Source organism: Solea solea, chromosome 6 (assembly GCF_958295425.1).
Source record: "Solea solea chromosome 6, fSolSol10.1, whole genome shotgun sequence".
NCBI classification, from domain to species: Eukaryota; Metazoa; Chordata; class Actinopteri; order Pleuronectiformes; family Soleidae; genus Solea; species Solea solea.
Window position 1 is genome coordinate 9,917,222 of NC_081139.1, and position 18,402 is coordinate 9,935,623.

General features: G+C 39.0%; 1 protein-coding gene across 2 annotated transcripts in view; it reads left to right on the plus strand.

Moving 5' to 3' along the window:
• igsf21a (immunoglobin superfamily, member 21a) overlaps positions 1-18,402 on the plus strand; it is a 143,292-nt gene that overhangs the window by 84,502 nt on the left and 40,388 nt on the right. For both annotated transcript variants that reach the window (XM_058632798.1, XM_058632799.1), the window contains one exon: positions 4,403-4,521. In XM_058632798.1, coding sequence (XP_058488781.1) covers positions 4,403-4,521 — 119 coding nt within the window. The remainder of the gene's footprint in view (positions 1-4,402; positions 4,522-18,402) is intronic.

An 18,402-nucleotide genomic window follows, 5' to 3' on the forward strand; every position in this document is an offset into this window, starting at 1 on the left:
CAATAAAATAATTGGCTGCCACATATTTAAAAGACTCACAAACCTGACATGAAACTAACAGCTGTCACTGCGACTTAATGTCTGCAAAGACATGACTCCAATTACTCACATGCATTTTACTGAAGCTCTTCGTGACACACACACACACACCCTAAAATTGTGATAACATCCTTGTGAAGTCGTACTGAGCGTCCAGGTCTGTTTTTAGCAGTAGAATCCGCCTCTGAAACTTTTTATGGGCACTTCTTGTTCTGTTTTTGTTCCAGGCCATAGTGCTGCTATGTGAAGCAGTTTTTGCTTTATTCATGCTATTTCCCCTTTGCCTGCTCCGTCGTGACGTAAATGAGACCACGGTGTGTGCAGCACAAAAACACGAATGTTGCAACTGCAACCGCTTGTTCTGCCTAAATGCAGCAATAGACACAGCGAGTAAAGAGCCAGTGGTTGGAAATACTTAAAAGCCGACCCTCAGATTTTACTTCCGAAGTCCTTCTCCCAGTAGGATTGTGAGTCATTTGATGCATACATAATGCTACATGTCTGTTTTTATGGGCTGTTTTCCTATTAGCATGATAGACACACACACATACATGCACGCAATTATGATTGTGTTTGTTTTTTCTTACACTAACTTTGCATTTTGCATGTTAAGTAATTGTGTATTGACAAATTACACCATTTTACAATTAGTAGGCGCACAATATGGACAACTTCTCCTGTATATATCTAATTTGAGAGGGAATATAAACAACAAAATTGTATTAATTTCATTTAAAGGACCTCATTTTTGAATATGTCACTGTTCACCTCAGTCGTCTACACAGCAAATGTATAGAAAACAGACTAGCACTCCCGCGACGGGACTGCAAAACATGGATTTAGAAGGTTCCGGCCATTTCAGATTTTGGTTCATTTTATAGGAGAAAACCTCCATGTATTTAGATTTATATTATTCTTAAAACTAAAGTCTTATGTATGATGGAAACCTAATTTCCTCTGGACTCTTGTGTTAAGGGATGCCTTTTCTGAATGTATGTTTGACTTCAGCTAGAAATGAAAAATGTTTATCATGATATTTTCGCTCTCAATCTTCCACTAGCATCCACTGAGATTTCCTGTTTTAATACAATGGTCTCACCTAGTTTATTTGTTGGTGTCTTGGTGGGTTTGCACCGTGCTCAATAGGTTACTTCCATGACTGTGGGATTAATTATGTTGTAGTCAAATTACCCTCAATTTGTGTCATTTCTTTCCACCATTTGATTGGCTTATGCACCATTGTATCAGGTGAGAACTCATACCTAGTATGATTGATAAGCAATCTTTTTACATTAACGGGAGGCATTTTTTTTAAAAGGCATGTATTTTGATAAACCATTGCAGAATAGTGATTCTTAAATTGAATGAACTGAATTGCTGTTTCCTTGGAGGCTCTCTCTCTCTCTTCTTGAAGTAAGCCCTCTGTGTTTTCTAACATTTGATCACATCTCTCTGCATTTGTATGGGTTTGAATCCATGAATGCAGGTTTGATAAAAAACGACTATCAGCACAAGGTCAAACCTTTTGTACTCACAACAATATTTAAATCATATACTTTCAGCCAGCGAATTTCACAACTATCTTTGCATCCTTACAAAGAGAAACCTTAAAGTGTATATCGACCACCTGACTGACCGATTGACTGACTTTATTGATCCCCAGACCGGGAAAATATTGCGTTACAGCAGCACGTTTCAGGCACTTTACATTTCTTTAAATACAAGAAATAGAAGATATGACTTTTGGTATTGGACTACAGTTTCTCATCCTGACCCATTCACCTATAATACCTTAGGCCAGGAAGAATATCTGACAATATGCTACTTAATCCAGAGACTGAGTGCATGAGCTATCAGACACTGCTCTATCAAGAAAGGTCTTTTTCACTCTATGTCTCAGCAGTTGCAGTTGCTTGCATTTGTAGGCAGGGTGAGTTCTGGAGGAAGGCCTACATAACAGGAAAGAGCTTTCAGATGCAACTCCCAGGGGACAATCGATCTCTCTTTGCAGTGCATGCTGTTTTTGCCGCTCCTCCATGTGGGCCCATTGCATCGATCTGCATCAAATATGTACTGTTCTGGGGTTTTTTTCTGTACAGGAGAGATTATGTGATGGGTTTAATGTGGTTTGCTGGAAACTGACTGACTATTAAGTTACCTATTCACATATATTGTTTGTTGTTTTATGCATTTATTTTAATGTATTCCTTTTTGTTCTTGTCCACGTGTGTACCTTGGTTTGTTTCCCTGCAGAATCAGCAGTTTGTTACCCTCCGATAATTTAGACTCATAATTTCGAAACAGAGTAGGAGACAGCGAAAAATAACTCATCCGTGGTTCCAAAAACAAACAATGGAATATTAAAAGAGATAAAATACTAATTTAGTGGAGAGGTTTAGGTGCACGGAACAAAAGGTAATTGGAAAATACAGAGGTAAGCTTCTGGTTAGACGTGAACCATGAATAGGAAAAAGTCATTACAAATCACACATTTAAAATCCTGTAATAAATCCAGCGCTATTATACTTAAGTATGAGCAGGAATAGAAACACTCATTAGTATTTACTTAACGGTTTAAAGGTGTAAAGGTTTTTAAAACTAACTGAAAGTATAACTTCTTACTGTGAGTGGGTGGTAAAAATAGTCTCTTGCCGAGAGTTTCAGTCACTGCGGCTTTTAAAAGACAAGATGTCAGCTTATGTCACAATGTTTCTATTTAAAATATGATCTCACTATAATTTAGATTTCAAACATTAGCTGAGTCGTTACTTAGGAATGAGAGGCAGCAGATAAAAGAAAAAAAGAATTTGAGTGTTTTTTGAGAAGGTTCTCAATGGACCTGCACCTCTGAAATGCCTGACATAAAAGATTAGTGGGCATGTTGAAAGTTTAATTCTTCCTGTCTTAATATTTAACACCAGCCTCAATATTCATTGTTCAATTTCCCTCCTTTCCCTCTCCAAATTCTGATGGACTTATCTAGCTGTCAAACTTGAATAGCAGGCAGCCCCTTCAGAAATGCTGTGGTTGGGGGTTTCTTTGTGGCTCCGCTCATATTCTGGCAACGCGCCTCAACATGCCTCAGATTTATCTCTCCCCAGGTTCTTTTCTTTGCACCGGTTTGAGTCCATGAATGCGGCAATCAGAATTATGGACCAGGACTATGGCTTTGTTGTAAAAAAAACAAAACAATCAGCATTTACTGCAACAACACACACACCCCTCCCCCAAGACAAAGCCAATTACCTTCCAGCTGCAATCACAGAGATACATTTACTGCTTTGTTTTATCATTTTTACCATGGGTTTAAAAAAAAATGATGCCTCCACTTTGAGGAAGCATTGGTAGAGAGAAGCTCACTTTACATCTCACAGTGCTCACTCATATACGTAGCTTTGTGGAACATTTTGTTTATGATTGGTCTATTCATTAAACCTTAACTTCCCCCACTTGAAGTTCAGAGCTCTACTTTCTCACCACACATTTATGGAACTCCAAATAATGGGGGCTGAGCCTGGGGACTTCCATTCAAGCATGTCATGAAGCACCTAACAATGTTTGATGTGTTTTGCTGCAGAAAATTTATCTACTTCAACTCACACTGTCAATAATCTGTCATATTCACCTCAGGGGTCACGTGGGGTCAAACAAAATCAACAAGCAGATAATAGATGTTCACGTCAACTTAAAATGGATTTTTATACTTTGTAACGGCTTCATATTTGATTTATGGAAATCATCTCCGGTTTAGCAGAAGGACATATAATTTGATTTTAGAGGCAGACGCATCATTTACAGCTGATGTCAGTTGAGCTTTTGAGTTGGATTTGAAATGTCTTGCTCAAATACTGACATAGTAAAGCCTGGGTGCTGTGAGCATCCGGCTGCTGTTCCGACAGAGGTCTTCTCCTGAAACACTTGGACAACAACGACAATTGTTCCTGTTATGCAGGAATTAATCACCAGGACTGAATGTGACTTCTCCCGACTTTGTTGACCCATTAGCTGAGTGCACAACACAGATTTCACTCCCTAGTTCTCTTATAAATGCATCTGCTCTATCTGAATTAATTATTGTTGACTGTTGTTCAGGATTTTATGGGGTGAAAAAAGGTGGAGAAAAAAATTACCTTCTTTGTCGGACACTAGAAACTGAAATATTATCATTTAAAAATGACATCTCCTTCAATAAATGAACAGCATGATAATGGAACCTCTAATTATGTAAAATAGATGGATGAAATATCACTCAACACTGATAGAAGGTGAGAAGTAGAAGTTATACTAACTTTGTGTATTAGCATGCACAAAGAAAATGCCAAGATTTTGTATAACCTCTTGTCATTTCTTCTTTTCTTCGCAGGCTCCCCGAGGTACGGATCTCTGACAACGGACCTTACGAATGCCACGTGGGCATCTATGACCGGGCAACGAGGGAGAAGGTTGTCTTGGCTTCAGGGAACGTTTTTCTTACTGTTATGTGTGAGTACTACCTCTGCCCTGCACATACATTTAAAAGCAGACAGGTCTTCCATACAGTAGTCAATGTATGTGGGTGTAGACACAGGGGGACAGTTCAAAGTCAGCGGGTTGGACAGTATGACAAAGACTGAAAAATAGGAGGTGGTGAAGGCCTGCAGGCAGCAGCCAAAGCCCTCTTGATCACTATAAACAGCGAAAGGTGTCAAGTGTGTTATAAGAGGTGCCAGAGGGAGGATGCAAAAAGAATCCTGATATGTGTGTGTGTGTGTGTAATTGCATAAAATGATGATGCTAATAACTGACGCTTGTATCTATATTGAGCAGGTGGAGATTTGCTGCTTAGCTTGAATATAGATCAGCTCTCCACAACAATCGATTTGATTATGAGAGCATCTCTTTTATTTCTGTGCTAAGCCTTTAAGATTTGCAATTGTGATGGAGGAAAAAAAAAGGGGACCGTCGACTCCCCATTTGTGGTATGAAGCGGAAAAGACGCCGAAAGACTAGCGCACTTGTTTTTGATGAAACCCTTATGTTTACTTGGTTGTTTATTGGTACTTTTTTTTGTTTGGTTCACACGAGTCTGAGGAGTATGAATGTTAGAACATCCAGCATTCAGCTCCATCTCGGCTGTTTCTTCTGTGCATCAAGGGTTTTGTCACAAAACTGAAAACATTTGAAAAAGAACAGACCACTTTGATGCTCGTTGGCTCAGAGATTAAAGTCGATTAATCACCCTTGCCCAATGATTACCAAATGCATTTAACATGGAGGTCATTTTAATGTTAAAAACAGACTAAAAGAAAAAAAAATACTACATTCAGTTCATTAAATTTTATTTGTATAGCGCCGAATCACAACATACATTATCTCAAGGCACTATACATGGACGACATCATCGAGAGCAGAGCAAGCACTAGGTGTCAATGGAGAGGAAAAACTGGGGGACAGAGGAGAGGTGGGGGACAGAAAGCGGTGGAAAGAAAGTAAAAGACGGAGAAGTGTAATATATACTCTTATGCTAATAAATACTTATACTCATAAATAAATACTTCTGTTAGCAACTTCCTGTCTACAGTTTCTCCTGGGTAGAGTTTTTGACCGATCAGTCTCACCAAGCATGTTCTCATTGAATTGACACAATCTACCCACTGATCATGTCACAAAAAATTCTGTCTAATGAAAATGTAAAATATCATATCTCATTTGATCTGATCCTGATTACAGATTGCAATCTGCAATTTAAATGTAACATGGAAAGTCTTATTTAACAAGTTCAGATGTGTATTTCATCATAAATCAGTGACGGTATATCAGTGACATCTTGCTGATGATTTTGCTTATGCTTATGCAAAATAGTAATAGCTATAAACAGGTAAAGTTCTATACCAATCCAGTGGATCGACATGTAAGACTGTGTATACAATGATTTAATGACATTTTCGAGATAGAACCTCATCTATTGAACATTTGACGTCATGTAAATAGAGAACAGTGTTTATGTCTTCTTTTACCTTTGAACAGGAATACACTGAAATCCAATTGCCTGATGGCATATATCACGCTAAAAGGAAAATAGTAAGAAACTCTGAAGTCACATTGACGAGAAAAGATTTGCTGTCACGACCAATGATGAGAAGTATTAAAGTTGTATATGCACAGGATATTTTATAGATTATATATAACGTCATTACATTCAGTCAGCGGACAAAGTTGATGTTTCGTCATCCATTTCTCAGTCTGTTATGCAATTATTTTAATAATGTATTAGTTCCAGCAGCTTAGACACATAGTTTTCCATATGGTCCTATGGTTAATTAGCAAAACATTTTAAATCATTAGTGGAACACCAGAGAGCGAGAGAGACAATGTGACAATATTACTCCATTATCACAAGTTTGTGCCTCTGAGAACTGAGGTCATTTTAATGAAGCCCTTGACCCCTCTATTCTATTATTTTTGATGTCCAAGCTCACGCCGCTGTTTGAGTGTTTCACTCACTCACCCTAAGACTCAGTCAGTGGGTGGGGGATTACCCAGTTAGTTTCAGCACTGGGTGTGAAAAGGTGAATGATGTAGTTGTGGGATAGTTGGGGCTCCCTCACTCAGCTGGGCCTTAAATCACCACTCCACCAAAGAGAGGAAGAAGAAGAATGGCCTCTGGCATTGTGGCTAATTGCCATCTAAACTGAAACAGAATTATTCATAACCTATTAGTGTGTCAAGTTCAGTGGGAAGTAAAGAAAAAAAGTAGAGAGGAGAAAGAAATAAAACGAGAGGGAAAAAGTTAATTAATAGGAAGCAGTACACGGAGAGTATTTTAATTTTTTAAAGGGCTTCATAAATAAGAATTACCATTTTAATGAATCCCCTGCCAAGAAATTCAATCATCCAGTTTTCAAAGGCTAAACCCTGAACTCTTGGTACCTGCACTATTGTCCTTCAGTCTATAAAGTTTGAAAAGTCATTTTTTTTTTCTTCTCGCATTGGAAAGACATATGTTGACATTATATTAAGCCTGGAGGTCTGAAGAGTCTCTCGTATAAATGAGTGTCATTGTCTAACTATGATGACCACTTAAGCTCAAGTTACACCCACTAATGAATCCAATAAATCATTGTTAATTACTGATACTACGAGTTACAGGAAGTGTAGTCTAATGTGCAATGTTTCTAACCGTTACAAGCAAGCGATATCAACAATAATTGGGAATACATTTTATTATTATTATTATGGTTGTTGTTGTTTTATATTTATGTATGTATATCTCCTCGGACAATTGCACCAACTGGCTTTTATCCTAATAATGAGAAACATGATTAAGATAAAGTACATATTTAGAACAAGGGTAATTCATTTTGTACTGTTAGCAAAAATGGCGCCCCATAACCTGAATGAGCTGCCCTGTGTCTGCAAATGGAATTGTTGGAGAACAACTCCGCGATCGTTTATGAAGAGGCACTCGGCTGTTATCAAAGTTCAAAATCTGCATCTGAGCTGAAGGGTTATGGATGAGAAGTTAAATGAGAGAAAATGCTGCAATAACGTGATGGACAGGATCCTTATTAGGCTATTGAATTTACTGTCAAGTCATTCTCCGTCTCAGTCCACACAGGCTACATCCAACAAGATGTAAATACACACTGGGCAGAAAATTGACAATGTAATAGAGTTCAGTCTTTTGACCTCCTTCCTCTGTGCTACGGTTTCGTCGAAGGCACCTCGGCTATAGGACATAAAAGGACATTTGTAACTGTTTTATCAGGATAAAGTTGTTCAATACATTCATTTACTTTTACATTTTTAACTAAGATCTGCATATAAATGCCAATTAACATTGAGAAGGACCTTGTGCTTTGTTATTATTATAACTATAACTATTATAATTATTATTTTATTATACAATATTAACCTTTAAAGCATTTATTTAATTTGTCCTGTACATGTGTCATTTTCTCTGCCTTTCTACTTTGTTATGGCACTGTCTGTATGTCTGTATGTCTGTCTGTCGGGTTATTACAGTCTAATACATACAGCTTATTGTAATTTCCTCACGTCTGGGATCGACCTCTGACCCATCACATAAAATAGATATTTCATTCTGCAAACAGTGACATATCCATCCCTGTAAAGCTAAGGTCATAATTCCAGGCTTTGATGGGCAACAGAAATCAATATCTCTATCCCCAATGGTTGAGATGGGGTCATTATTTGTTATTACCCAAAATGATTCCTATGCGACATTCCACAGATTACAAAGAAAGGTTATTTCCTCAGAACAGCGGCTGACCTTGAGAATCCAACTGACAGTGTTTCTGGTTTCTGCTGAGGTTGTGGAGGGAGTTTTGCCCCTCAGTGCCTGGGCAGTATGTTTCTGATTTTACCTGATAGCCAGTCCAACACATCAGGGACAGTCTATGAACGAGCCAGCTTTTTTGACTCAGGCATTTCACTAAACAAAGAAAGAAGCACATAACATTGTCTACTCATGTTCTGTCCAATAAAATACTCTACTGGGGACAATTTGGCAGGTGATATTGTTTATACAAACACCTTGATTAATGTGGTTGTGTTGTCTGTTTATTATGGCATGTTTCCACTAGTGCGACTCGGCACGGCACGTTTATTTTGCATTTCTACTATAGTACCTCATACTTTTTTACTATCTGCTCTGGTGAGGTTCCAAGTGAGCTGGCACGATACTATTCGTGACGTCGTCAGACTGCCGGCCACTGATTGGTCAGAGAGTCATCACTCTCATGAGCAAGATGTCCGACACAAGAATCAAGCCGAACATTGCCGAACTGTAGATCAGTTAAAAAGACTTAACAATCCTAAAACATGTGGGTTAATCTCCAACAATTACCAGGGAAATGTCTAAAATCTCAGTATTTAACAGAGGAGTCTGGTATATTTAGCGACAGCACTGCTGATCGCGACCGGCAAGCGGCATCCCAAACCCTGTCGGTGTATTTCAGTCCAGTGACTGTGTCAGAGCCTAACCCAGAGTCTCTGCCCCAGGTCATGGAGGAACAAATCTTTTCTATTAACTGGTCCTAATGAGGGTCACATGGTGGTATAGTGGTTAGCACTCTTGCCTTGCAGCAAGAAGACCTGGGTTCGAGCCCCGGTTGGAACAAGGGCCTTTCTGCATGGAGTTTGCATGTTCTCCCTTTGTGTGCATGGGTTTTGTCCGGGTTCTCCGGCTTCCTCCCACAGTCCAAAAACATGCAATGTGGGGATTAGGTAAATTAGACAAACCTAAATTGACCATAGGTGTGAGTGTGAGAGCGAATGGTTGTTTGTCTCTATGTGTGTGGCCCTGTGATGGACTGGCATACTGTCCAGGGTGTACCTCGCATATTGCCCGATGTAGCTGAGATTGGCACAGCACCCCCCGCGACCCTCTGGTGGAGGATAAAGCAGTAGATGATGACTGACTGACTAACTGACTGATCCTAATGATTCAGTTACACTGAAAACAACAAGTCACTAGTCACTCATTTGTGTGTGTGTTGCATGTAAAACAAAGTCACCCCAGTTTCATGCAGCCATGCCGTGACGTTGAGTGGAAAACCAACCTAAACCGTGCCTGCCGAGGCGAGTTGAGCTGGGACCAGAGGTGGAATAGGGCATTTAGATGACTACTTGACCATTTTAATGGCTTGTGTGTTTAGATATCTTGTAAAAAAAAATTCCTTCGTCTAACCTTTTGTAAAGTGAGAGGAGAAGGATACCCTTCATGAGGCAGCAGGGCTGGTATTTATAACCCTTGGAAAAGGAGATGAGCGCATAGGTGTAGTGGGACTAATTACCTTCTCATCCCATAAAACTAGGATTCGCTTCAATAATGGATGCCAAACTTTAATTAAGCGCTGTGTATATTTAGTTGCTCGTTTATAAATGAGTTGGATTAATGGCGCACTAGCCAGGCCTAAAGACACAAATGCCTGCAGACACAGCAGTTCAGTGTACTCGCAGGAAGAGTTTAGGCAGCGTGCGTGACATTTGCATGCTTGTGTGTTCTTTCTCTGTCATGGACTTGTTTGGGAAGTGAAGTGAAGATCTTGGCCAGAATGAATCATCTTCACCTAGAGTGACTCAAACACAGTGGCTTAATTGTTAGCTCTTAGAGAAAATGCCAATTTTGTCATCATTTGTGAAGTATTTTCTGTCTAGTCCTTTAGCATGCATCGGGCCATTGAAGGGTTTGTTCAAGGGTACTTGATATGATTCTCCATCACTCTCTCCTTTATCCTGTGTGTCAACTTCCTGCTGATCACATCAGTACCCTACCACTATCAGGATCAAATCCTGTGATTTTCAATGAAAATGTTTAATGCAATAGGTGACGAGAATCTCTGTTTGTGGAATCAGCAACTGCAATAACCCTCATATTTTTGTCCAATTTGGCACAGGAATAAACACAACACTTACAAAAAAATTTGCATTGCCAGAATATTTTGACAAAATATCCAAGGCCACTGAGTAAACAAACAAGCAAAACTGTATTATTTCCACCCGCCACTCATTTGCAAAACCTTTGGAAGCAGGCAAGCCTTTTATATGTTGTTTTCTTTTGTATCTTACGCTTGTTGGATTGTTTCTGCTTGTCTTTGATTAGTGGACACTCAATATCTTTAAAGTTTTCAAACTTCAAACCTCATATTCCGACATTCCGTGTTTTCACACCGTTCCTTTGATTTCATCATTCCTTAACATGTCCAATGCTTTCAGTACAGAGGAAGCAAAGCAGCACCATGGAACCTTCACCATGTGTAACTCAGTTTTTCTTAAGCGTGAAAGAAAAAAAACCCTCTCGTCATCCACCCATTAAACATTTTCCCAGTAAGACAGATCTTCTTTTAGCTATTGCCTGTGGAGGTAAAATTGGTTTAGTGTTGACTATGATAAAGCCTGAAACACATTACAGATTAAGCACATTTAATTATTTGCATGGTGATTTTTTTTTTCTACAATCCCAACAACCTTCAGAGACTTCTCTAAATGAGTTTCTTCTTAGTGCCACTGTCTGAAGTGTCATAACAGTTTCAAATCTGATGTGCTGAGGCAGCTCTTCTCATTATTAATTCATTCCATCACTGAAGATTTCTTACACGGAAAAAAACGTGTAAAAAAATTAAATGTATTTATGTTTATTATTCCTTTCAAATGTTTGGTTGAAATACTAGTTTATGCAAAATTGGTCAATTTGCATTCATTTCTGAAGAAATGCTGACTTATCAAGCTATGGTATTTAGCATTTTTCCCAGTGATTTTGATAAACAGAACATGGCTCCCTAATTTTATAAGAAAACTTTCTCATTGCCATTATTCAGTTTTGCTGAATGAGAGGTGCAGCAACATGTTGCGTTTTAAACCAATTGGGAGAGAAAAAAAAAAAGACATTAATTCAAAGAGCAAATTAATTATTAAATGTCTATGTTTGAGCTAAGCCCGGCGGTGATAATTGAGGCAAAAATAAACAACCCGATAGCTTCCTCAAGGATTCCTCTACTCAACATTGAACTGCTGGTCCGTGCATGGTTTGGTTTATGCTTCTTCTGTCTTATTTTCACCAACCTCTACAAGCGAGCTGTTATTGCTTTCGCCTTGTGTGTCTTTCTATGTGTTAAAGTGTGTTATCTCTGAGTGGTTTGACAGGCCTGTCATTGTGATCGCGTTATCACTGCGCAAGATGCACTCAAAACTTAGCAGGTGTAATTGAAATCAAAATGAAGGCCAAGTTGTGGGTGTTCCTGCCCATGAATACAGAGTGCTTCTAGTGCTGAATACTGAGTAATGACTCCTTTCACTCTTTGAATATCAGCATTTCAGCAGACTGATAGATTTTGTTTAGATCTGGCATTATTCTTGCGACAAAGTTTTAAACCTTTACTGCACAAACGGGGGAGTCTGTCATAGCCGCCTTGCTACCAATAAGCTTGAATTGGATTTTCGGCATACACTCAAAATCATATTTGTGGCCATATTGTATCTCATTTGATGCTGCATTAACGACGAGCCATTTTCCCTCCAGCTCATTCAGTGCCTCATTTGGTCGACGTTCTCCTGACACACATCAGTGCGGTAGTCAATGTGAGCCGAGGTTTTAGCCTCGTGAGTAAGCTTCTGTTTTCAGACCTACAGAGACACGGCAAACAAAAAGAAAAAACACCAAGCATCTAATCTTCGCATCACATCATCTACTCACTAAAGGACTCCAGGGGACAATATTTTGGCTTGAGATATTAGCTGTGTCTCAATAGTCAAGGCTGCAAGTGTGCAAGTGTGCAGCCGACAAGGCAGACGGAAGCACACGCTGTGAGAAATGAGACAGTCTGGCCCACACGGGCCGTGGGCTCCCCTTCTTCTTCTTCTCCTAATAGAATCCGGCTGCGCTGTACAGCGAGAGATTAAACGTCGCCCTCCACAGTTCAAAGTCGTGAATCACAGTTCTTCCTGCCCCTTGAAGCTGTAAGTTTTATACTTAATTGGCAAAAACCTCATAAAAATCAGACGTATTTAAATGTGTATAGATATATATTTAAATATAAATATATATAAGATATATTTTCAAAATAGTTGTAAAACTAATAGTCGGAATTTTTTTTTGATTTTCAGTTCTGGTTTGGGTTCTACCAGTCTTATTATTTTGTGACTATTTATTAGTTTTGATATTTTATATAATACTGGAGGAAATAGAGATGACGCTAGCATGTGATGTCTCTCATACAAACACGGACAAGTACAATAATTCCCTTAAATGTTACTAACCTGGAATAGGATTTGCAAATATGACTTGTCTCCTCAGAGATTTATGATTTGAAAAACAGATAATAAATATAATAAAACACTATTTAAACCAATGCAGTCAACTCTGTGATTATTAATTATTCACAGAAGATGTTTTCTTTTTTACTGCATAGAACAAACGGGTCAAAAAAACATGCAGTGATGTGCCGCAAAAAAGACCTTGATTCACTGTGTGCAGGCTATTTCTGTACACTGATTAATTAGCAAGTGCCCACATGGCATTGTATAGAGCGGCTAACATAAGTATTGAATGTTATGGCATGAAGTAGCCAGGAAACCTCACCTCAGTACCACTGTATTATGTTCAGAAAGTGCTTGAGAAGATGAAAGCACAGTGTCCTATTTTCTGCAGCCATGCCTTTGTTGTCGGCTTTTATTTTAGTTTTGCCAAAGCAATGTCTTAAGTACTGTACATTATCCAGTCGTCTTCTCCTCACTACACCCACTTTATGGCAGGAGACTCTGCAGGCACATTAAAAGTTTAGCTGCTCAACTTCAATGTAGGCATGTCCTGAGTAGTCCCTGCTGCTTCCATCACCATATGGCACTATTGTTAAAGAGCACAAATTAGCGATGTGCTCCGTGCACTAGGCTGCTGCAATAAGCAAATATACCACTTGTGCTCTGCGCAGCATGGAGCCATGTTTATCAAACTCCATACAATGCAGCATCCCCTGACTGTCATGCATTAATCATTCAGGAGTGCCCCTCCCCCGGTACATACTCCCTGTCATGGCAGGGCATCAGTAATTGAGGGCACTATGCAAAGATGTCTCTGTGCCGTGTGCTATTTTACCGTAATGCACACTGTAGGAGAAGAAATCTATTGAAGTTAATGCATCCTATCAAATTCGGCAATGGTCAAGTCAAGGTTGCTGAGCTCAAAGTTGTGGAGTTGTTGTCAGTTGCAGAAAGACAGTGTATTTGACAAGATGAAACTTTCAGCAAATCAGCATTTTTCTTTTTTCAAAGCACGACACTAAAAGACAAAAGTACACATCTTCAAATACATCTAAGATTCTTAAAACCACATCAGAGTGACCTTGTGATGTCTTTCATGATTTGGCCCTTTGTCGTTTCCTTGGGTAGCGTTCTTTTATCCTGAGATGTGCATGCCTGATACTGAACGCAGTGCCTTCCCTGGTGTCTCAGCGTGGTTCTCTGTGCGCTGTGAAGTGTCGGTTTTATTCCTCGTGGCACGGCCTCCCTCTTTCTCATCACCCCCTCCCTCACTCAGGATGTCTTCATCACTTGCTGTGCTCTGCTCTCCACCAAGGTCCCTCCTTGTGAGTGTAGTTGACTGAGGAAGCGACAGAAGAGAAACAGCCGTGCATCCCCACAGACAAACTGCTGATTGTAGCAAAAGATGAGAAAACCACTCCCTCACTCAGCCTTTTAGCTCAGTTTCACCTTGCTTGATAAATCTCCTTCCTGACGAGGAGATCCGGCTAAAGTAGTCTCCGGCGTCACAGGTATGTTGGAAGACGTTCGACGAAACTTAAGAGACAATATTGTCTTTTCCTCAATAATGAGATGATGTGTTATATTATTTTAATCATGTCATTTCTCAAATGAGTAAGAAAAAATCTTCAACTTTAAAAGGTCAGGTGAAAAGACAGGATATGGAAATATCTTTCATATCATTGCAGCCCAGTGGAGGGTATATGATTAGACATATTTTTAGTTTGAATCAATGTGATGATAAGGTTTTATGACTACAGGGAGATATGTAGCCTGTTTGCTTTCCTCTCATAACCTTTAATTTGTGACTTATTTTCCTTTTAAATATTTGGGCCCCCACTGTCTGCACTCATATCTTATTATATGTTATTATAATGCCAGCTGCCTCAAAATGTTTTGATGCATAGCTCACCAGCAGAAATATAATAAAATGTCAAGCACCCATTCACCCTGAAAAAAAGGGTGAATGGGTGAGCAGATGAGTTTTCCCATTTCTTTTCCCCAAAAACCCATTGACAGTTAGTTATAAGTTTGTGTAAAAGTCAGTGAATTTCCCTTTACTTGAAACTCCCCCGCCATCGACAGACTTTCAAACGATTCCATTATAGTTGGGTGAAAACTAAATAAATTGTTATTTCTGCATGTTTGTTTTTACATTAGTTATAAGCGTCTGCCACACCGAAGAGGTTTGTAAATGTCATTTAGTTTAAGAAGTTTGGAAAGCGACTTATATTTCCAGGGGAGATATAAGCACTTTTCACTGTGGTCTTAGCTCTTTGAGATTTGACACTCATCTTTACTGCAGCACAAAGGACTGTGAGACAGGCGTTAAATTTATGGGGAAAGAAGAAATACAGGTTTAGGAGGCCCTGAAAGCCGCCTGTGGGCATGGATCAAATGGATTTCATCTCAGTGTGCCCGTTTCCCCAAACTTGAATAGGAAACAAGAAGAGGAGAAGCTGCAGGGGAAATTGAAATGGAAAATTCATATTATATTAAAAGTCTTATTCTGTCCGGAATCCATCAAATTAAAGGAAGGTATGACTACAACAAAGTTGCTTTGACATTTTCACTCGGAAGAAAAATGTTAGAAACTCGCCCAAATGGATGCATCACATTATATCTATAACCTATGCTGGTGCATTTGCGAATGTGTGCCTTAATTTATTCTTGAAACAAACTTATAAATTCAGGTATAAGCAGAACTCAAATGCTCGGTTGATCAATCAGTTTTATTTTATTTCTCTCTTTGTTCTTTAACTTCTTAGTTTAGTGACAGTAGTTCTACCTACTGGGATCCCTTCCTCAAAGGTTTGGCTCACTAGAGGATTCCACATAGTGTTCTCCTGTCTCCTGTGTGAGACATTATGTTGATCATAATCCCACCAAGAATTCCCACGACAGAATAGAAAAATATGCTAATACAGCACTGCTTTATTATGCAATGCTTTCACCTTGACACCCGAGCTATCATACATCTTACCCAGACTTGCACAACTGAAATCGAGTTTGTTACATTACGTGATGAGCTATAAATATGGGACTATTGTGTTTTCAGTGCAGTTTTTCACATTAATATAGCATGGACTAGAAAAGTAGTAGTTCAAATGACCTAGTCCATCTTTCCCCCATTGCTGCAGCATTTTCAAGAAAGGTTGATTTTGGGGCAACTACGCTTAGATGTTTTCATTAGAGAGGCTTCTTTAATCTTGACTTATAATTATATCCAAACTTGAATGAAATCTAAAAGTCATTCTGTTTTTTTCATCCAAACCTGATTCATTATAAGATAAGCTTGTCCTTTTTACAACACAGACATGTTCTGCTAACCTGTCCCTGACATCGTATCTTCCCTGTTTACAGATATTTGCAGTGTCAATATGCTCATAGATACTGTATAAAATAGAAATACAGATCCACTGCGGCTAGCCAAGCCAAATCTACATAAGCACAGCACCAGAAGAAAGAGTTTAATATCAGGAAAATCTACAATATTACTTTAGATGTATACTCTGTAATATAGGAAGCAAGCAAGTGACTAGATTAGCCAAAGCCTCAGTACTGGAAAAGCTTTTTGTTCCCAGCCAAGATCAGAAATGCTCACCTGCCACAGTGGCCAGTAATGACACAACGCCTGCCAGGTTTAAGCTCATACTTGGCGCCTTAGTGAATGTTAATTTCAAACCCTGGTGGCTTGATATGTGGCATTGGCATGGGCTTCAGTGGCCAGGTGTTGCTTGCATGAGGGCATAAATATCTAAAATCTTGTTCCAATATGAGTTTTCGAAACCTCAGAAAGAATCATTTCTTGAAATGAGTGATCGCACAAAAGGAAGAAATGACTGCACTGGATTTATACGATATGGGGTTTCTTTTAAGCATTGTGATCGCGGGACATTAGCATAATAATTAAATGTCCTTTTCATCCGCTTTATACAGGGTTACAATCAGACAAAATATAGTAACTCAATCTTGGCGTGAAATGATCAGGGGCAAAATCCATACATTCATTATTGGACAAAAGTGTCAAGGTTGTCAAAAGTTAGAAGCAAGTGCATTGAAAGACAACAGACGTCTTGTGAGCTCCTTCCTTTGTAATACACTTTTAATCTGTGACTTTATTGTTTGTCTGCACTTACAATATAATGTGATTACAAATATCTACCATAAGCTAGTTTTAAGCATATACAACCTTGTTTTCAGGCGTGACTCGAATTAACTGTAAAAAATGCTGCCTGAGGGAAACCAATGTGGAAAGATGCTTTGGAAAATGGTTAGTATGCAGTATTTGTAATCAAAAGCCTTTGACTTTTTTTTGGGGATAAAGACATAGTCTCACACATAGTTTTGGCAAGCTGTACAAGAATTATGAATCAATCAATATAAATCCCCTAAAGCAGCTTCTCTGCATTGTGACTCACAACAGCCGCAGTTACACGGCTCAGTCTTTTTGACCTAATAAATGAGTGTGCATTTTAAAACATGCTTTTGTCTCCAGATCCATATTAATTGAATAGCAGTTGAATGCCACTCAGTAAATTTAATGGACTCTTAAGGCATTCAGTCCACACTTTAACGTTGACTGGTGGAGTCAGGCTTTCATAAAATGATGAAATCTATAGATTTGCGGGGGTTTGCTTGGACTTTTGTCTTAATAAACAGCGTCTGTATTATTTTACAATGGATGTTCTGCATATTCTGAACATTGTTGCCAACATGGATTTACAGACTGATGGATGTGCGTTGCTTTTGGCCAAGGAATTAGGAGAGATTTAAGATCTTGAGGTAGCCTCAATCTCTGTTCTGATCTTGAATAAATCTGTTACAGAGTAAATTGTTGAAGTGGCCATGGGCCAAAAGCAGATTTGAGATGGAGACTGAAATAAAATCTTGTGGGATGCCGGATTGTGTTTCAAACCAAACAGACAAACCAGGCAGCAGATTCTTCTTCGACTGCAGTAGTTTTACTGCCAAAGATGACACGAAATCAGCTGAGGAAATTTCTTGAATAATGCATGCTCGAGGGTCCTCTCGTAATCGCATTATGTGAGTAGTGGTGAAATGATGATACATTAAAAATGTATATCACACTTACCATTTCCAGGGGAGGGATGATTTACGTTGTATTGTATTAATACACCTTTATCCTCCTTATGTAAAGTAAATATCCCCTTGGAATGCAGGCTATACAGCGTTTTATGTGGTGCCAGACGCTTGCTACAAACGTGATACTCTACCTAAATCAAATTATGCAATAATAAAGTGGATGCAGATATATCTGAAACTTTATGTGTGCCAAAGTCAATGTGTTTGTCAGATTGGCCCTGAAGATAGCAACAGTGTCCTATAAATGATTTCTTGTTCCATATAATAAGGACTCTTTCGGCTGGCTCTTGCTGGCTGAGAGCACATTCTTACTTGTTCTATCCTGTAGTGACTGCATGACTTTAGAATAGAAACAGGCTCACAACCTGACTTACAGTAATAGCTAAGCTATTTCTGTCGAGACATGGGCGCCTGTCTCTGCCCGAGTGTTTCTGCTCCACTGATATGAGAAACAAGCAGATTTGTTAACTCGGTGCACTTTTCCCCCTCTGAGATGAG